Here is a 21264-nt window from a genome sequence, read left to right on the forward strand (position 1 = left end):
GTATGACCCCACTCAGTAAAAATATATTCTTATAGATACGATGCATAGAGATGATAAAAGATAATGACAGCCAAATGTTTACAGTGATTATCTCTAGGTTGTGGGAATATATATATGTATATATAACACATACTATATATATATATATATACTAAGATATATAATATACATTATTATATATATTATCATATACTGTATACATTATATATTATTATATATTAATATTAATATATATTATATATTAATATAATTATATATATTATTATATATGTTATATATTATATATTAGTATGTTATCTACATCATATATAACATACTTATATATATTATATTTATATATATTTATGTATGTTATTGACAGGTAATTTTTTTAAGGATTTTGTTTTACAATGAATATATACTATTTGTACAAACCAAACAAAACCAACACATGTTATTTTTAGAAGATAGGCACAATCCCTGGGAACCCAGGAGATCATCTCATGGTACAGAGATTTATTCATTGTACAGATGGTACCAGTAGAAGTAAGGCCAGGAGGGCCCCAGCTGCAAGCCCGAGGTACAAAGCAAATAAAGAGAAGAAGCATGAGTGCAATCCGTGGCCTCTACCACCCAACTGGGACCCAGGCGGGGAGTTTCTGCAGCTGGGGGCAGAATTTGGTGCCAGAATTCACCGGATGTTTTTGAATTCAGGAGGTTGCAGATTGAAATTCCAGACCCTTCGAGGAGGATATGGAAGAAAATGAGCATGTGTCCCAGGCTCAATTTTCAAACCTCTGTTTCATTCCATGTTTGAGACAGCCCTTCAAGTTAGGCAGTGTTGCCGCATTAGTAAAACGAGGAAATGGGGGCTCAGAGAAGTGACACAACCTGCTCGAAGTCACACAGCTGGTGTGGAACCACAGTAAGGGAGGGAGCTTTTGGAAGCTGGCTCTAATTCCCCATTTGCTGGGACGTAAGAAGAACCTCAATGGTGATTTTCTGTAAACAGAAAAAAATCCCGGGGCAGCGAGATTCCTATGGCCCAAGTCCCCAGAGTCGTTGCAAATCAGGAGAGGGAAGGAATCTTGAAGGCTGTTGGCCTCCCCTGGAGAAAGGATTCACCCTGGCAACACTTGCCCTCCATACCTTTGGTATGTGTATCCCCCTCCCTTCATCAGATTGCTAAAACTTGAACCCAGTTCAAGCTTCATCCAAAAGGAGAGCCTGTGTCTTTAACAGGGGTGGCTGCTCGCCAGATGTTACTTCTTGTGTGTGCAGCACGTATTATGCAGTTAAAGGCACAGGACCCTGCTTTTCTGGGAAGGTGCAGAAAGGATAGCTGGCCTGGAGGGCAGTTGTCCAATGCCACAGGGGCTTTTCTCACTTTCCTTCTCTTCTTTTATCCATGTCCTTTCTTGGCCCAAGAGAGAGCTATGGCCTCAGTGAACCGACAGCCACACTCTGTGCTGCCAGATGGGCTGTCAGCGGGCCCTCAGCCCCCTCCCCCTTTCCACCCATCAACTAGTCCCACTCCCACTTAGCCCTTTTAATAACAATAATACAAATAGAATTTCCAGGCTGCTCCCTTAAGTGAAAAAGTAAGATGCAAGTGCACATCATATGCTACCATGTTTGTAAAAGAAAAAATATGGATGTATGGTATGTCTATATATCTGCAAACCAATAGAATATCTGAAAGAGTATCCAAGGAACCAGTGGCAGTGGTTGCATCTGGGGAGAGGAACAGATTGGCTGAGGCCCCAGGAGGAAGGCAGACTTAATTGTCACTCTTGACCCTTTTGCACATTTTGAATTTTGCATCATGTAATGTGTATTCTGTTTCCTAGTAAAAATAAATTAAATAATGATTTATTTTAAGCCAGGCACTATTCTAAATGCTTCACGTGCTTGTCCAGTTTAAGCCTTAGAGCAATCCTACTCTGTCTCATGATCCCCGTTTTATGGATAAACTGAGGCCCAGGGAAGTTAGTTGTCTTGCTAGCAAGGGAGAAGGCCACAATTCAAAACCCAGGCAGCCTGAGGCTAGGGTCCTTGCTTTTAAAACCCTAGCTTTGTTGTGGCTGTGTTGCTGACCTTTCCTGGGAGTCCCCTCCCCCTGGAGTGTGTGAGAGTGGTGATGGAGTTAAGAGCACAAATAATGAGTCTTCCCTTTGACTTAGGAATCTGCTTCCAGGAATTGCTCCCCCAGAAACATTCACACAAGTGGGCCTAGATATATGCCTATAACATGGATGTTTATAGTATTAACAAAATGATACGGGTTCCATTTACTGAGCACTTACTGTGTGTCATGCACCTTGCTTGCTTTACCTGTATTAACTTATTTATTCCTCAAAAAAATGAGAAACAGCCTCATATCCCCATTTCACAGGTGGGGGTTTGGGTGGATCCTGTCTCTAACTGTAGCGCATGGATGGATTTCTGCACATCCACAAACATATTCTGTGGGGTTTGTGAACTCCCGGTGGTAATTCAGAATTTTGTGTTTTGATAATAACCAAAAAAAAAAAAAAAAAAAAGGTAAGCATACTGTTGGATCACCTGCACAGGCACCTTTTCACAGGGCGCTGGCCCTCGAACTGGGCAAACACATCTGTGTCTGCTCACAGACCACAAGAAGCCACCTCAAATAACCATTACATTTTCAACAACTGGGAAGCACTGTCTGGCTTTGGAATGTCTTTACACCAAGATGGAAACCATCGCCCCATTCTGCCCCTGTGCTCACGTTGAATTTTTTCCCCATAAACAAAGCAAAATTTCACTTCTGCATCAATGATTCACAAGAAAGCATTTTCAAATTATGTGACTCATGTTACGTAATAAATTAAAACGCAGGGTTGATATGAAGATGACTTGGTGTGGCAGAGAAATAGTCCTGGGCCAAATTTTTGTCCCATATGCCATACATGCAGCCAGACAGGTCTGCAAGCGTTGTCAACAAAGTATTTCCTAAGAAGTCTAGTTTACAGTGGTTCTTGTCTGTTTTCTTTTCTTCCCTCCTTCCTTTCTTTTTAAAAAAATTCTGTACTAAGTTGTTTTGCAGTGAGGATGGTCATTTTTACAGAAAAAAAAATGTTTTATTGTTTTTCATCTTAGGGCTGTTGAATCCATCAGTAGTAAACGGGGCTCGACACGTGTCCTGTTTGGCTGGCTCAGGTGTTTTTTCCACAAGTGAGTCGGATGTCTCAGTGGCCCCGAGACCTCTCTCCTCCCTCCACTTCACGCTGCAGGCCCCTTACACGTGCTCCAGCCCCCAGCGCGTCTCGTCCCTCCCTCCCTGTGGCTCCGCCTCCTCCGCTCTGGCCCGCCCATCTCTTCCTCCTCCGCCCTCCTCGTTTTCAGGTGTCGCAAAAGAGTCGGCGGCGCTTGACGGCCAGCGTCGTTTGACGGCCAGAGGCAACCGAGAAAGAAGAGGAAGCGGCGGTGGCGGCTGCGACAGGAGCCGGAGTGGGCGCCGCGGTCCAGTCCTGGGAGTGAGGCGCGGGCGGCCGGGCCGGTGGGCTGGGCGGCGGGCCCAGCGGCCGCCCCCGCGCCGCGCCCGCGCCCGGCGGCCCGATGTGGCTGCAGCAGCGGCTTAAGGGGCTCCCGGGACTGCTGTCGAGCAGCTGGGCCCGCCGCCTGCTCTGCCTGCTCGGCCTCCTGCTGCTGCTGCTGTGGTTCGGGGGCTCCGGGGCGCGGCGGGCGGCGGGCGGCCTGCACTTGCTGCCCTGGGCCGGCGGCAAGCGGGGTGCCACCGAGCCCTCGGCCTGCCTGGAGGCGGCCACGCGCGCCTGGCGCGGCCTGCGGGAGCGCGGCGAGGCCGTGCCGCTGCGCCCTGGCGTGCCCGCCCTGGTGGCCAACGGCTTCCTGGCCCTGGACGTGGCTGCCAACCGGCTGTGGGTGACCCCCGGAGAGCGGGAGCCCGCCGTGGCGCCGGACTTCGTGCCCTTCGTGCAGTTGCGCCCGCTGAGTGCGCTTTCCGAAGCCGGGGAGGCAGTGTTGCTGCTGCGGGAAGGGCTGCTGCGCCGGGTGCGTTGCCTGCAGCTCGGGACCCCAGGTCTCGGCGCTGCGGCCGCCGCCCCCGGGCCAGCCTCGGCCTCCGGCCTCGTCACGGGATCCGGCCGCGACTGTGTCCTGCTGCAAGAAGACTTTCTGGCGCACCGGGGCCGACCCCACGTCTATCTGCAGCGCATCCAGCTCAACAACCCCACGGAGCGCGTGGCCGCGCTGCAGACTGTGGGGCCCACCGCTGGCCCGTCTCCCAGGGCCTTCACCAGTACTCTGGAGAAGGTCGGAGACCATCAATTCCTCCTCTACTCGGGCCGGTCCCCGTCTTCTTCCACGGGGCTGGTGCACCTGGTGGTGGTGGCCGCCAAGAAACTAGTGAACCGGCTCCAAGTGGCTCCCAAGACGCAGCTGGACGAGACGGTGCTGTGGGTAGTGCATGTCTCAGGTCCTGTTAACCCCCAGCTGCTCAAAAACAAAGCAGCCAAGGAGCTCAAGGTGCTCCAGGACTTGGCACGGAAGGAAATGCTGGAGCTCTTGGAGATGCCTGCAGCTGAGCTGCTGCAGGACCACCAGCGCCTTTGGGCTCAGCTCTTCAGCCCAGGTGAGGCCTGGCAGGTACTTGGTTCATAGGCCACACCTCACACCCTGGAGATGCCCCTGCAGAGTCTGCAGAAGCCACACTGAAGGAGAGCAATGGGATGGTTAAAAGTTGGGCTTGGTGTTTGACCTGGGGCTGACTCTCCTCCACTGCTTGGTGTCACGTGTCCTTGGAACAGGAGCAGCACCTACCTCTGAGGGCTTTTATGAGATTCTAATGAAAAAATGAGCACAGAGGGTAGGTCTTGTTGTTGGTAAGGCCTGATGTGAGCAGAGTGGTTTTGGAGGTCAGTTCGCAAAGAATAAACCAACAGGCAGAGAGAGGCCTGGCTGATCCCCATTCTTTCTTCAGTTCCCCACAGTCTGGCTAGTGACAAGCCATGGGCTTCTTGACCTCCCGCGAGGCTGAGGTGTGCCCTGGCTGGTGTGGCCGCAGCTTTTTCACAGGGAGGTAGTGGGATCTCTCAGAAGATGGGAGGCTCCTGTCAAATGAAAACTTCTTTCTCCCTTGATTGTTTAAGAAAAGAAAGGCTGGTTCTAGATAAGAGATTTTGGTTTCCAGGGTTCTACCCTGTTTCCCCAAAAATAAGACCTAGCCGGACCATCAGCTCTAATGTGTCTTTTGGAGCAAAAATTAATACAAGACCCGGTCTTATTGTAAAGTAACACCGGGTCTTATATTAATTTTTGCTCCAAAAGACACATTAGAGCTGATGGTCCGGCTAGGTCTTATTTTCGGGGAAACACGGTAGTTGTCTGAATCCATATATTTAGTTGCTCAGAGTCTGTAATTCATTCAGCAAGTATTGAATGCTTCTGCTGGGGTCTGTTCTCGCATGGAGGAGATGGAAGTGAACAAAACAAAGTTCCTGTCCTCATGGTGCTTGCCGAAATTCTGGATGGGAGGAAGACAAATTATTAGAAAAGTGAAAATTTGAATACATAAGCAAGATAGCTTTTAGGATAAGAAGTTCCATGGAGAAAGGTTAAAAGCGTGTTTGAGGGTGACTGGAGTGTGTGGGAGTGGGGTGGGGCCTCTGTTTCGCTCCAGTTGTCAGGGAGGCTTCTCTGAGAAGGAAACACGTAAGCTGAGACCTGAATAACGAGGATGCTAGCAGGGCAGAGCCCCTGAGGCAGGAGTGGGTTCGGATGGGTGGCGAGTGTGGCTGGCAAGTAGTGAGCAAGGGGAGGATAGAGGGAGGTGAGGTCAGACGGGCGGCTGGCGGTGGCCAGATCCTCAAGGGTCTTGTAGGTGTTGGTGAGAATGGTGAATTTTATTGTGAGTGGGATGGAGAGCAGGGCAGAGACTATCTGATGCCCGTTTTTAAAGATCCCCCTGGCTGCTGGATGCAGACTAGAGACCATAGGGACAAAAGTGGAGCATGGAGCCCAGATGAGGGGTGTTTGCAGGAGCCCAGGCGAGAGAGCAGGGTGGCGGGGACCCGAATTGTGACCACGGAGACAGAAGTGGATGGATTCGGATACTTTTGGAGGTGAAGCCGCCCAGACTTTCCAAGGACCAGCTGTGGGGAGTGAGAACTGGCGGGTGACTCCTGAATTTTAGGGGAGGACTCAAGCAGGTGTCTGGAGACAAGTTGGGGAAGGATAGGTTTGGGGCTCGAAGAATTCACTCGTGGTAGGCTCTGAATGCCTGTCCGACGTCCAGTTGGAGATACCAGGCGGGCGGTTAGCTGGCTGAGTCTAGAGGTCCTACGAACTTGGGAGAGCCTGTGCTCAGATGTCCTGTAAAGCTACAGGACTGGAGGGACAGACGTGAGCGGGCCCGGGCATTGATGACAGTGTCCGACTGGACTTACTTGGTGCTGTAGGGTTGGCCCCAAGTCGTGGCTAAGTGTGTGGTCTGAGCTCTGGCACGAGGCCCCACGGCCTTTTAACAGGATTTTCGGTTTCAGGCTCAATTGGTCATGTGAGGAAGCCGCGCAGGATAACGTTCTGTCTTACTTGACGGAGACGGGAACTCGCGTCCCTAGGGCCAGAACGGTGTCTCTGCTGCTCTCGATCTGTTTCCTAACCTCAGCCTCCCAACCCTGCCGTTCTCTTTTTGACATTCAACCCTTGTGGCATTACAGGTGTGGAAATGAAGAAGATCACGGACGCCCACACTCCGTCTGGCCTGACCGTGAACCTGACCCTGTATTACATGCTGTCCTGCTCACCGGCCCCACTTCTCAGCCCCAGCCTGAGCCACAAGGAGCGAGACCAGATGGAGTCGACGCTCAGCTACGAAGATCACTGCTTCAGCGGCCACGCCACCATGCACGCCGAGAACCTCTGGCCGGGCTGGCTGGCCTCCGTGCAGCAGATCCTGCAGCTGTCTGACCTGTGGAAGCTGACCCTGCAGAAGCGTGGCTGCAAGGGGCTGGTGAAGGTGGGCGCCCCAGGCATCCTGCAGGGCATGGTGCTCAGCTTCGGGGGGCTGCAGTTCACCGAGAACCACCTGCAGTTCCAAGCCGACCCCGACGTGCTGCACAACAGCTATGCCTTGCACGGCATCCGCTACAAGAACGACCACATCAACCTGGCCGTGCTGGCGGACCCCGAGGGCAAGCCGTACCTGCACGTGTCCGTGGAGTCCCACGGCCAGCCCGGCAAGGTCTACGCCTGCGAGGCAGGCTGCCTGCACGAGCCCGTGGAGCTGACCTCGGCGCCCCAGGGCCACACCTTCTCGGTCATGGTGACACAGCCCATCACGCCGCTGCTGTACATCTCCACCGACCTCACGCACCTGCAGGACCTGCGGCACACGCTGCACCTCAAGGCCATCCTGGCCCACGACGAGCACATGGCCCAGCAGGACCCCGGGCTGCCCTTCCTCTTCTGGTTCAGCGTGGCCTCCCTCATCACCCTCTTCCACCTCTTCCTCTTCAAGCTCATCTACAACGAGTACTGTGGGCCAGGGGCCAAGCCCCTCTTCAGGAGTAAGGTATAAACCCCGTGTCTGCAGAGCCCAAGGCCCGGCTTTTTCCTGAGTGCAGGAGGGGGCGACTCCTGGGCAGTCACGGGCTGTCCTTTTAAGCCAGGGCCCTCAGCCCTCAACCCAGAGAGAGGAGCCGAGTATGTTTTGAAAGGACATTAAAAAGTGACTTTCGAGAGGAGCCCATAGGAAGGGACACCTGTAGAAAACCAGGTGTGGATAGGTGAGTCCCAGGCATGGGGGCGGTTGTCTCCCTTCCCTCCCCCGTAAATCTCAGTGAACCCCTGCATTGACCTGAAGCCTCTATCTAATAAACTGCTGGTGGAACCCCCGCCTCACCCGAGGGCCTGTCCACCGCGGTTCCCAGGTCATTCTGTCGCTGAGGGCCAGCCCAAGGTGCTCATCTTGTCGGCACAGGACAAGGTCAGTCCCCTCCTGTTCCCTGAGACATCTTTGCCCCCAGGAAGCCGTGACTTTGACCACCATTGCTGTGGGGCTCTCCTCCGGAATATATCTTAGGGATCAGGACTGCTGTCTCGGGAGGCCACCTCCTCTACCCTGTCACCCAGTGCTCCGCGCTTTCTCACTGCCAGGATTCCCCAGGAGAAAGACCAGAAGGAAGGCCATTGTTGGCAGTCACAGGAGAGTGCTGTTGAGGGAGCAGAGCTTGTTTCCCTCTCCTCCCCTTCCTTCTCTTCCCCTCCTTTCCCTTCCCCTACCCCTTTCCCCTCCCCTTCCCTCCCCTCCCCCCCCTCCCCTCTACTTCCCTCCTCTCCCCTCCCCCTCCCTTCCTCCCCAGATGGTGAGAGTACAGAGGTACATGAAGCTCTAAGAAATAAATGCCTCATTCACCTCCACAGAAGGCTTTGTGGCCTGGACTAGGAGAAGGAAGTAGCACTCGACCTGAAGGAGTGGGAGAAGAGTGGGAGGCAGGTCTGAGCTCCTCAAGCTTGAAGAACAAATGGAAAATCAGATGAAAAAGACCAGTGCAGGGCCCGCTGTGCTAGAACGCTGCTCATTTGCATTGTGTGGGTTTGCACTGCAGCCTCTGTTGTAGCTGGTGGGCTGCTTTGCCTGCTGGTTGGTCGGCTTCTCTGCTCTTAATCGGGCATATACCCATCCACTACGGTTCCCCACGTAATCCGGGGACAAGGCAAAGTGCCTTCAGGGGGTCCTGCCCCATGTCCACACCACAGCAGAGCCCAGCGATCACTGCACCAGCCTGAGGAGTCCCCAAGCCACTACCTCCGTGGTAGTTCTAGCCTGTCCCTGGGCCAGGAGCTGTCTCAGGGTGGGGCGTCACCAGGGCCGCCGCCATCGCCTGCTTCCCTTAGTGTTTCTGTAGCTGTCCGCAGAGTTGGCAGCCAGCAGTAACTGCTTGTTTTGTTAATTGAACAGGAAGACCCCAGTGTCTGAGCGAGCCAACAGTCCTGCTTTCAGCCACCAATTGCACAAGACACCCAGCACTCAGAGTCCTGCTGCTACGAACAAGGGATCCTTTGAAAGCACCCACCCTTTTGTGCCTTGTTGGGGGGACACCAGTGACGCAGACGCGCACGTGCGGATGTTCAGGACTTCGCATTGGGGAGCGGGAGGGGAGGGGCCAGTGGACTTTTTGTAAGCTTTCCACTCAATAAAATGAACTATGTGGAACATACTTGAAATTGAACTCGCTCCTTCCACTTTCCCGCTTTCTTCTGGCCCAGGAAATAGAACCTCTTTTGAAAAGACTCTCGTCTAGGAAAAATTGTGGCTTTTTTCCTAATTTAATGTATTGCTTCTTGACTGAATTTTTAATTTATTGTTGAGATTTTGCTGGATGGCTTTTGCATCCTCCTTAGACAGTGAATCTTGGCGGTGATTTCGCCGCCGGGGCGGTGTTTGGAGGCCCCACACGCTGCCAGCGTGGAGGGCGTGGGTCTCGGGTCATCCTCGGGTTTGCACATTGTCTCTTATATCATGAGCCTGTGGAGAGCTGTGGTTTTGTATTTCTGGGCTTGAGGGGAGGTGTTTAACTTTCTAGTGATTGATGATTGTTGGGTTTTGAAATACCAAAGCTTTCTTTTGTTCTGTTTTTAAATAAATCTCTTTCAAACTTTCGTGACCGGTTTGTGTGTGGTTGAAACCTCTGGAGATGCTGTCTCCCTCCATCACCAGACTTTTGGGTAGTGTCTGAAGCGGAAGGGCCAGCCCGCTAACCCCGCCGTAACAACAGTAATTGTGTTTCCCATGTCTACTCTCAGAGAACACTCAGATACAGAGGAGGGCACCTTTCTGCTCCCCTGGGTGTTCTCTGGGTAGCCCGGCCAGTTGGGCTGGTAAAGCATTACCCTGGTCCTTTTTCTGGTGCAGTGCCCTCGCCTGCCTATCCTAAATAGCCTAGACTTTCCTGCCCTGGGTTTTGCTGGCCAGAGCACTAGGCAGCAGGAGAAACCCCGAGTGGGCCTTATGCCGGTTCCCTGAAACTAAGATACGGCTCCCTATTTGTGGGGAGAATGGAGCTGGCCCCTGGACCAGAAAAGCCTGAGCTGGGCGTGGCAGCACACACCTGGGGAGGCCGGCATTCTCAGTGTCGTGGTTGGTTTAAGCAGCCCGACTCACCTGATAGCCTGGTTTGTTTGCCAAGAAACTGTGGCCCACAACAGATGGCCAGGAGACAAAGTAAACAAGTGGCAGGCTCTACTACCAGCTGCCCTGTTTTTCCAGGCGCTTCAGTCCCATGTACTTTCCACTTCTGCTCTGGATAGTGGAGAGCTCAGAAATGCCTTCCTCTTCCGGCCTGGGCCGTTGGCTGGCTTGCCCATTTCAAGGAACAGGACCTATAGTGTGACATGCCTTCCCGTCACTGCGTTACTGGAAGCTGCTTGACAAGAGCCGCACTTCATAGCCCCACTCACTCTGTTTAACTTGAAACCCAACATGTGGGTACCCATCAATGTAAAAACAAATCCATGTACTTGGTGCCCTAGAGATACTTACTGGCTGAACAACCAGAATTTCAATAAACTGGTATTTGTGAATTATAGCTCTTAGTGCTCACCATATGTCTTAGGTAGTTTACATGAATGTGGCCCTATGCGGGGAGGAGGTTGCTGAGGGTTAAGATTCCAGTTTGAGAGACGAGGAAATAACCTCTGACTGAACAATTTGCCCAGGACTGAGCAACCAGCGAGTGCCAGGTGAGAATGCCAACTCGGCCTTGCCCTAGGCCCCGCCTTTCTCTGAGCCCCCATCCTCCATTCCTCCTCATTCTGCTCCTCTGATGGATACTGAAAGATGGGAAGTGGGTAAAGCATTTCTCCTCCCATCCAGAATGGCATCAGCAGCCCGCTGTAAAAATGACTGTCTACCCTGAACCTCTGCAGGGCCTCCATGCATCACCCCTCGCAGAAGGAAAATGCTGGCGGGCCTCAGCTGGCCGCAAGCTGCTTGACAAGAGGCACTGACTGGTGGGTCCATTTCACACAGTCCACTCGTGCACTGGGAGGAGCTGTCTTCTCAGCCTCTCTGGTGGGATATCAAAGAGGCTTTATTTATCACGTTGCTTTTTCAGGGGCAGAAACCTGGTATGGAAAATCTGATTGCATGCCCCCCAGCACTTCCCAACAGCTGAAAAGTTGTTTGGAAATGTACTAACTCCCCGAAAGCCTACCTGCACCACATGCCTCTTGTGCCCCATCTCATGTCCCCTCAGCCCACCGCTGACTCTTGCTGCGGTTGCAGCCACCAGCTCTGCATGGTGTAAGGAGCTGACAGCACCTTGCTTTAGCTTCTCTCTCACCTTCAGGAAGCTGCGTGGCACTCAGCGCGTGTGTAGTCCTGAAGCATATGAATGATAACACTGCTTGGGGCAGCCCTTCCCCCATGGGAGATGGAGCCAGTGGACAAGGGCCCCCCTCCAGTGTGAATTCTGAGACATTCTCCTCAGCCGGCCCTGGCAGGCTCAGGCCCCCACTGCCCTAATAAAAAAGACTCCATAGAACTCTGTAGTCTTTTACCTGCCATGTAAGGACACAAGGAGAAGACAGCAGTCTGCAACCCAGAAGAGGTTCTCATCAGAATGGGGGCCCTGCTGGCACCCGGATCTCAGACTGCCAGCCTCCAAAACTGTAAGAAATACTCTTCTGTTGTTTACAAGCCCAGCAGGGTATGGTATTTTGTTATAGGAGACCAAACTACTAAGACGCACATATTCTTCCAGTGAAGAAATGGAACATTTCAGGGGTGATAACAAACCAAGAATAAAGAGATTCACAGGACCTCGGGAGAGAAGACACCTTAGAGCTTTTCTTGCTCAAGAGTTCATAACCTGGCTGCAAGGGACCGTGAACCCCTGGAATTGCAAAATGTGTGGACATATTTTTGTTTTCATGAGGAGAGTTTCTGTATCTTTCTTCACATCCTCAAAAGGATGCCTGACTTTAAAAAAAACCTTAGGAACAAAATAACCTGCACTTTGGGGTCTTGTTTTTACTTCCCTCCCCGCCCCGAAGCAGCAGTGGCCTAAGCTTCTGATATCTGGTTAGAGTTCTGGCATATGAACCAGAACCGCAGCAGGTCACCCACTCACCATAGGGCAGTTATCCTCTGCAGAAAGGAGGTTCAGGGAGAGTGGAGTCATCTCAGCTGCTGGGCACTGGCCCAGCAAAAAGCCTCCTACAGTCTGACGCTCCTGGTTCCTGGGAGCCACTCCTGGGGACTTCGACCCATGGAAGCTTCAGATAACCGTTTGCTTCAGTCAATGTTCCCTGTGAATCCTCTAGCAAGCGGTGCACCTGGCCCTTGGTGACAAAGTGGAAAAGTTTACATTTGATGAACATCTGCGTGTTTGGCACTTCCCCACTAGCTTCAGTTCCAGAAAGGCAGTGACTGTATCACCCTTGGATGGCCAGACACTAGCACAATGCCTGGCACAGGATAGATGTTCCAAGAATGCTCGTTGGATTGCATTTGCATGCATTCTGTCATTTGATCCTTGTGTCTTAAGACTTCCGGGGTTGCAAGTGACACAAAACTTCATTTTAAGTGGCTTACACAAGAGGAAAAGTGCTGGTTCACAGAACAGTGTAGTCTAGTAGGAGCTTCAGGAATGGCTTGATCCAGACTCAAGTACTTCGGCGGGATGCTTCTCTTGCTTCCTGAAGACGGGCTTCCATCCTCAGACTGGCTACCCTGTGGTAACAAAAGAAAAAAGAAAAAAAAAGTCAAGGGGTGGCCAGATGGCTCAGTTGGTTAGAGCACGAGCTCTAAGGATGCCTGACTTTAAAACAACAGGGTTGCCGGTTCTATTCCTGCATGGATGGTGGGCTGTGCCCCCTGCAACTAAAGATTAAAACCGGCGACTGGACTTGGAGCTGAGCTGCGCCCTCCACAACTAGATTGAAGGACAATGACTTGGAGCTGATGGGCCCTGGAGAAACACACTGTTCCCCAATATTCCCCAATAAAAAACAAACATGAGATTTAAAATAAAAAGTGAAGCCAGTTATCACAAGACTGATGTTCTCTGCTAGCTAAGGCCAGCAGAGTCTGAACCCCAGCATTCCTAACTAAAGTGCTAAGGTTCACCCTTGATTGGGTGGCCCATCGCTGTGGCCAGGTGCAAGGGATATGATAATTAGGTTAAGCCACTCAGGCCATATCCTCAGAGCTGATCAATCTCAAACCACTAAACAGAGGATAAAAGGAGAGGATGGTTCTCAAAGGAAATTAGGGGTACTCATCTTAATCTTCTTGATAGCCTTTGGTTCTTAGGAGTATAATGCAGGGACTCAACTACTGCTCCCCACATAAGAACGCAGAATATGGTGAGAACAAAAAGGAACACCGACGGAGCCATAGGTAGGGGGTTCATACCACTATAGTCTCGCTGGCTGCTGGGTGGGAGATACAGGAAGCAGGAGCCACATGAGGCACAATCCGCCGTCTGCTTCTCTGCCAACCAACCAACCAACCACCCCCTAGCATAGCCACAGCAGTTATATTAGTAGCTAATGGCTAACTGGTAACAGCTGATGGCCACCCAGCCACAGCTGATGGCCATCTACTACCAGAGCCAGCACCTTTCCACATGGGGCCGAGAGCCTGGAAACTGCTCTCTGGGACTCTGTACCCACAGGAGTCTCTTCAAGGTGGTGTATTTCCTGGCTCATGACTGGAATCAGCCATTTCTCCAAGGAGTCTGCTTTCTTTGAAAAGAGAATGGTCTCTGGAGACTGGAATGTGGGTGCTTGGAGAGCTCATTAAACTGTTTAGTTGTTTTTGCCCAAAGTGAGCAACAAACAAGTTAAAAAAAACAAACACACAAAAACCCTAAAGCAGGTACACACCCAGTCGTCAGAGCCCAAAGAAGCACTGGCCACCAGTATATAATTCTGACTGACCAGAGCCGGACACGTGAGGAGCTGCTTGCTTGGGAGAAAACAAAGAATGTTACCATCCTGGTCATTCATCTTGGTTTCTTTCGTCTTATGCATTTCTTGAATTAAGTCGCTCTCCCAGTCTCCTTGGTACTGACTGCATGTGACTCTTTAACCAACCCTTCCTTCTCACGTCCACTGCTGCACATTCAGCCATCTATCCCTGAACAGCAGAACTTGTGCAGCCCGCCAGCACCTCCCTCTCCAATTCTGTCCTCGCCATGTTCCAACACAGACGCTCCTCTGGTCCTCATGCAAGAATGGACTCCAAGCTTTGGTTCCTGTCTGCCTGCCTACTTAGCATAGTTTTTCCCTCTTCTCGACTATGCCACATTTTCAGGGTCCAGGGTCTCCACTGTCCTCCAGCAACTGCTGGACCACTCACTCACAGGGTCCATGGCACTCACTCTTACGTTTTTAACTGAATGCTCACTGGCTACACTGAAACCGGTGAGGGCGAAACGCTTTCTTAACTCATCTTCGCACGTCACTCCTGGTAGTGTTAGTAAATAAGACTTACTTGAATCCCAATCAGAACAAAGTCAATAGGTGTTAAATAGAGATGAGTATGCTTTGCCTTCTCTGAGACTTTTGTCTTCCTGACAATACGTCACGCAGGCTATCATGCGGGGTCTCAGCTCCCACCCCCCTCATAAGAACACAGGACATGGCGAGGCCAAAAGGAACACCCACGGAGCCCTAGGTGGGTCAAAAGGAACACCCACGGAGCCCTAGGTAGGGGAGTCATATCATTATAGTCTCGCTGGCAGCTGGGTTGGAGACACAGGAGGCAGGAGTCACATGATGCGCAATCTGTCATCTGCTTTTCTGTTTGTCAACCAACCAACCAACCAACCAACCAACCAACCAACCAACCAACCAACCCACCCCTTGCTAACTGCAATCTGCTGTGCTAACTGCAATCCACGCTTGCCAGCTACCATCCGCTGCTTGCGTAGCCAGGGCAGTTATATTAGTGGCCAATGGCTCACCGGTTACAGCTGACGGCCAACTAGCCACAGCTGATGGCCATCTGATCACAGTTGATGGCCATTTACTACCTGAGCCAGCACCTTTCCACGGGAGGCCGAGAGCATGGAAACTGCACTCCTGTCTCTGTCCTCACACAGTAAGTCTCAGGGTGCTTAACACACAGACTACATATTAAATTATGTAGTAAACTGCTCTGAAAGGGTTTCCAAACATTTAGATTTGAAGGATCAGTAAAATTAAAACACAAACACATACACACACACACAAAAATCTAAGGCCACACAAAGTTGTCAAGCAAATAAATGCTATCCACTATCACCATAATTTCTTAAAACACATTTTAACATTAAAACTGTAGAAATGGCATAATATCAGAATGAAGAGCAGTCCTTTAAATGGAATGCATTTAGTTGTGCAAAAATATGTTGTCATACAGGGATCTGGTCCCGCTCCCCACATAAGAACGTAGGATATGGTGAGGCCAAAAAGGAACAATATCCACCAGTACCCCAACAAGGGGTCTTGCTGCACCCCAATTTCACTGGCGGCTGGAAGAGACACATGAAGTGGGATCCACACAATCCACAATCCACCGTCTGGTTCTCTGCCTGCCAACCAACCAACCAACACAGCCACGGCAGTTATATCAGTGGCTAACGGCTAACTGGTAACAGCTGATGGCCATCTACTACCCGAGCCAGCACCTTTCCACATGAGGCCTAGAGCCTGGAAACTGCTCTCTGGGACTCTGTCCCCACACTCCACCCCTGCAAGGTCTCGCCTCACAATCTAAGTGACAAGTGTCTTCTGTGAGGGGCTCTGTGCCGTATTAGGCCATAGGCACCTACGGGCGGAAAGGAATAGTAGTCTTAGGAACTAACAATGGCAAATCCCTTCCATCTGGGAGGATACACGCTAGCATTTTGTCCTGGGAAAGGAGGGTTGCTGCCACTGGCACCTTTCCGGTTTGTGGTACCAGACCTTTATGGCAGTGTTTGGGGTCCCTTGCATAGTTTCAACATGTAGCAGAACAGGGGACCCCATAATAGGCCATAGCTAGAGCACATAGGTTGCCTGCAAAATCGTCCCGGCATCAGGAACTCCATATACCATAGTCACTTGCAGTGGCCACTCGGCCACAACCCCTGGCGTCACTTGCAAATCATGGATCAAACCAGCCCCCCATGGGGCTATCAGGCCTAACCACCAACAGTGGGGGCTTTTGACCTTCCAGGGCCAAGTCCATTGCTGCCGTTCCCCTGCTTTCAATCATGTGGGTCCTGGCAGCAAAATGTTTCCATTTCTGCCGTAGCCTGGCTTTAACAGAGTCTCACTGGTGGTAACTTGTAACTGAATGGGAGCGGCCGTTCGATGTAGCAGAGCTTCTACTGGTGCGGGCCCTCCCTTCCGTGGTCTCTCATTCAGGACTCTCAGAACGTCCCACAGACGTGAGGCCCAGTCGCGCATTGTGAGGGTGTTTTGACACCCAGAGGCCTTGCTTCAAAAGCCCGTTGTAGCATTCCGTCATGTGAGCTGCTGTGGATAGTACAGGGTATGAAACAACCATTGCACGTCCATCCTGGCAGCCCAGTGCTGCACTTCTTGCCCCGTAAAATGAGTACCCGTCACTTTCAACGACTTGGGGGTGCCCATAGAGGGCGCATAGCTGTGTAAGAGCGACCACTGTATGCCGCTGATCCGCAGCCGGACACGGCCAAGCAAACTGCTGTGAACGCGTATATCGCATTGCGGGCCTTAGCAGGGGTCCAGTGTAATCCACTTGCCAGCGAGTGAGGGGCACCCTCCCTCGTGTAATCTGCTATATCTCCCAAGGGAGCCTCCACCGTTGGGGGCTGTCCTGGGCACAGATGGCACAATCATGGCAGGCATCTGCTATCTCCTGCCATTTCAAAGGCAGACCCCGGCGTCTGCTCACCTGCCACATGGTTCGGCTTCCAGCGTGCTGCAATTTCCTGTGCAGCCAATGGGCCATGTCAGTGGCAGGAGCCCTTTCTAACCATCGGACCCGTGCTAGGGCATCTGCTTCATCATTACCTGGGGACACTAAAGGGGAATGACCTGTGACATGCATTCACAGGGTCATTAGGGTCACCTCCTTTCTCTGTCCTAGGTCCCAGAGGTCCTGCCACATGGCTTGACCCCACAGTGGACGGTGTCCTACCAACCAGTTTTGGAGCCCACGTAGGGAGACACAACATTAGGCCTCGGTACACCACCCAGCTGTCAGTACAAATAACTAGGGGCCCAGGCTCGTGGCTGATTATCACCCACACAGCCTGTAGCTCAGCCCACTGGCTACTCTGGCCCATCCCAGTATCAAACCAAATGGTGTCTGTTTTGGGCTGCACACCAGTAGCCGTCCAAACAGCTGCAGCTCCCCGGCAAGAGCCATCAGTATACCAGGCATCTTCAGGTATTGGAGGCTGTCCTTCTCTGTAGGGTGAGGGCTCCAAGTCCTCCCCTCTAGGCAGGACACTTGGCTCAGCCTGGGCTGCAAGCTCCACAGGCCCCAAGACTTGCTGTAGCTCTGTGCTCAAAGGGCTTGAACTAAGGCTTGAACGTTGCTCCAAGTAGGCACCCCACTTGGCGAAGGTGGTGGTCTGTGCCACCCCCGTTTTGGGTCCTTGGATCCACATATGGGCCCACCCCTGGATGGAACAGTTTGTTTGAACCAATGCCTGTGCCGTTCCTATGAGGGTTTCTGCGGCCACTAAAGCTGCATACACATCAGCCAGTTGTTTCTCTATTAGAGAGTAGTGGACTTCCGCTCCTTTCCACAATTGGGACCAAAATCCCACTGGCAACCGGAGACGCTCTAGCCATTGCCAGAGGCCCCAACTATACCCCTCTTGGGTTACGTGAACATCAAGTTCAAACAGACGACCAGGGTCTGCTACATGTAGGGTCTGTGCCTGCTGCACTGCCCGTTTTGTGGCAACAAAGGCTTGCTCTATAGCCTCTGTCCAATTCCACGAGGCCCCCTTCTTTGTCATGTTATACAAGGGCCTTTCTATTTGTGCTAAATGGGGTACAAACACCCACCAATGCCCCAGCAGACCCAAATACGTCTGCAGTTGGGAGACCTTGTTCGGCCGGGGAAACGCTTGTATTTTGTTAATAATCGCCTCAGGTATGACCTTTGTCTTACCCGACCACACAACACCCAAAAACTTAACAGATAAGCCAAGGCCTTGGACCTTTTCCTCATTTACCACTCAGCCACATGACTTAAGGTGGCGGAGAAGAGAGGGAGCTGCTTGCTCTAAATCTGAAAGAGAATCAGATGTTAGTAAAATATCATCAACATAATGAAACAAGGCCACAGAGGATGGGTGATCCCACTTTCCCAACTCCTGGGCTACGAGCCCGTGGCAGATAGTGGGGCTGTGCAAGTATCTTTGCGGAAAGACTTGAAAAGTCCACTGCCACCTGTCCCAAGTAAAAGCAAACTGCTCTTGACACTCGGGTGCAATGTCAATGGAGAAAAAAAGCATTGGCCAAGTCCACTACATAGTGATGTCCCCAGGCAGACAGTCAGACAATCCATTAAATCATGTACTGAAGGCACTGCAGTGTGCAAGGGTGGTGTCACTTTATTTAACTCCCTATAGTCCACAGTCATTCGCCAGGTCCCATCTGGCTTCTTGACAGGCCATACTGGGGAGTTAAAGGGACTGTGCTTTGGCTTCACAATATGTGCCTTCTCCAATTCCAATATTGTACGACCAATCTCCTCCTGCCCTCCTGGCAGGCAGTACTGTCGCATTGTAACCACGCGCCAGGGCTGTGGCAACACTTGAGGAAGGTGGTGAGCATGCCCGCGTGTCACTGCTTTCACCACCCGGATCGGGAGACAGAACTCTCCTACCAATGTCTGTAAGCTGAGGCCATGTAGCACGTCCACCCCTAGAATATTTCTGGAACAGGGGAGACATAAACCTTGTAGGTACGAGGGGGAAGCCTTCCTATACCCAGTGGTAAGGAAACGGCTTTCACAGTCACAGTCTTTCCCCTGTAGCCATCAATGCAGATTGCTGGTCCGGGGAACAGTTCTGGCTTCCCATAAACAAGACTGCAGTCTGCGCCAGTGTCAACTAGGGCCAAAACCCTCTGCACATTAGTAGGGGACCAATGTATGGACAGTTCCACATGGGGCCTCCGGTCCCTGCTCGTCCCCTCTGACCAGGTACCTTGGCCCCACCCCTAATCAAGCTGGAAGGAGGTGGCCTCAAGCAGCTGCGTGAAGTCCTGGAGGGACACAGGTCATGCTTTCCCAGACTTCTCCTTTAGGCTTCTCTGGAATTGCTGTTCCGGACGCAACTGTTTCCAAAGTTCCAACAAGAGTGCATTGGGTTGTCGGTCTATTTTTTCCCCGCTCCACCCTGCTGCCATGAGATCGCCACATCTGTGCGTGTGTTACTCTCTGAGGCCCGCGACCTCGCCCCTTTACTTTTGATTTGGGTCTCAACTGCGCGGACCTCTTGTCTTAACTTCCTTCGCTTCCAGCTTTCAACATCCCCTAGGGTGGCCATGGCAGTTGTAACTTCATGTATCCGTCGCCCCACATAGGGTGTAAGAATGGCAACCAAGGATCCAAAAAACTCGCAGGTGCAGATCCAAAACCATATCTCTCATGCTGGCTGTAAAAAGCTCGTCATCCGGTCCCTGCATATTAGGGTTGAAAATAGCATGTCTCATACCCATTTCATGTATGATTTGAGTAAGTTCTCTATATGACTGCCATTTACTCAGTGTCTGGCAGCTCGCTAGCGTGTCCCCATACTGTGTGTACCACAGCAGTGAGCCAGTCCATTAGAGTGGTTGCCCTGGTCTTGGGCCAACCTATGGCAGTTCTGTAACTTTTGTCACAGGGACCGATGCCCCATCACAAAGGCTAGCTTTTCCATTTTGCCTGGGAGCAAAGAATGCTGTCTGCCCCCTTATCCCATAAACGTAGTAGCCAAGCTGAGATCGGCTCTCCAGGGCGCCTCCCCAGCTCCTGCAACTCAGTGGGAGTGTAAGGGGTATAGGTTGTGAACTCAGTCACAGATGGGTTACTGGCAGCAACACCACCGGGGCCCAAAAGCTGTTCATGTTTACCTTTTGCTGCACGATGGGCCAGGCAAGGGGGTGGGGAGTTACACTGTCTCCACTGGTGTCCTCCGCCTCTGCCTCAGTCTCCACTATGGGGCTCCTCTTCTAACAGGCGGACCCGAGCTTCCAGCGCCTCCCACAGGGGCTGCTGGTCCTGCCCCTGAGCTATTTCATTAAGCCTGTCCTCCGTGTTACGATGCAACACAGTGAGGAACATCCAGCCCATGCGGCTGGCTGTAGCCTTCTCCTCCTTCAGGAACCACTCAGCCAGAGCCTGCAGGGCCCTCTCCATGCTGGCCGGAGAGCCATCCATGTTCTCCCCCCCCCTCCTTGGGGATCCAACTCCTGAGAACAGTGGCCACCGGGCACCACACAGTGTGTGGGGGCTACACGTCCTCCTGCCCAGAGTCAGACACCATTCCTATTTGGTCAGAATCCTGCTCACCGTGCCAGGTGTCTGAGTGGGTGGAGGTCTCAGTGTAAAATGTCCACAACTCAAGGAGCCCACGGCATCAGTAGACCACCAAAAGGAAGATAACGCTTGCTTTGGCCAATACGGCGGCGTGCCATCCGGAGGCTTCAGAGGACCACCAATTCACCGAGGGGTCACGCTTCTCTCAAGCAGATAGCGTTTCCTGTTCCTGGCACCACTCTTCACAGTGTTCCTGAGACTGAGTGTTCATACGCACAAACTGCTCCACCATCCTTCAAAGAGCTCTGGCCGGCACCATACCCTGCTCATGAAACTGACCTATCATACGTATAAATTGCTCCATTACCCCTTTGAAAACTCTGGCCTGTTCGCTGCACCATGTATCATGCAGGGACTCTGGTCCCGCTCCCCGCATAAGAACACAGGACATGGTGAGGCCAAAAAGGAACACCCACGGAGCCATAGATAGGGGAGTCATACCACTATATTCTCGCTGGCGGCTGGGTTGGAGACACAGGGAGCAAAACATCCACCGATACCCCAACAAGGGGTCTTCCTGCACCCCAGTCTCACTAGCAGCCGGGTGAGACACACGAAGTAGGATCCACACGATCTGCAATCCACCGTCGGGTTCTCTGCCAACCAACCCACCAATGTAGCCACGGCAGTTATATCAGTGGCTAATGGCTAACCAGAAACAGGTGATGGCCATCTACTACTCCAGCCAGCACCTTTCCACATGAGGCAGAGAGCCTGGAAACTGCTCTCTGGGACTCTGT

General features: G+C 52.0%; 1 protein-coding gene across 1 annotated transcript; it reads left to right on the forward strand.

The window, feature by feature from the left end:
* Positions 1 to 3370: 3370 nt before the first annotated feature.
* KIAA2013 lies at positions 3371 to 9624 on the forward strand. The gene is made up of 3 exons (XM_081055513.1): positions 3371 to 4594; positions 6681 to 7534; positions 8924 to 9624. Exons 1-3 carry the CDS (start codon positions 3562 to 3564, stop codon positions 8939 to 8941), a joined length of 1905 nt encoding a protein of 634 aa, XP_080911639.1. The 5' UTR covers positions 3371 to 3561; the 3' UTR covers positions 8942 to 9624.
* Positions 9625 to 21264: the final 11640 nt, after the last annotated feature.

Source organism: Rhinolophus hipposideros (genome assembly GCF_964194185.1).
Source record: "Rhinolophus hipposideros genome assembly, chromosome: 8".
Classification (NCBI taxonomy): Eukaryota; Metazoa; Chordata; class Mammalia; order Chiroptera; family Rhinolophidae; genus Rhinolophus; species Rhinolophus hipposideros.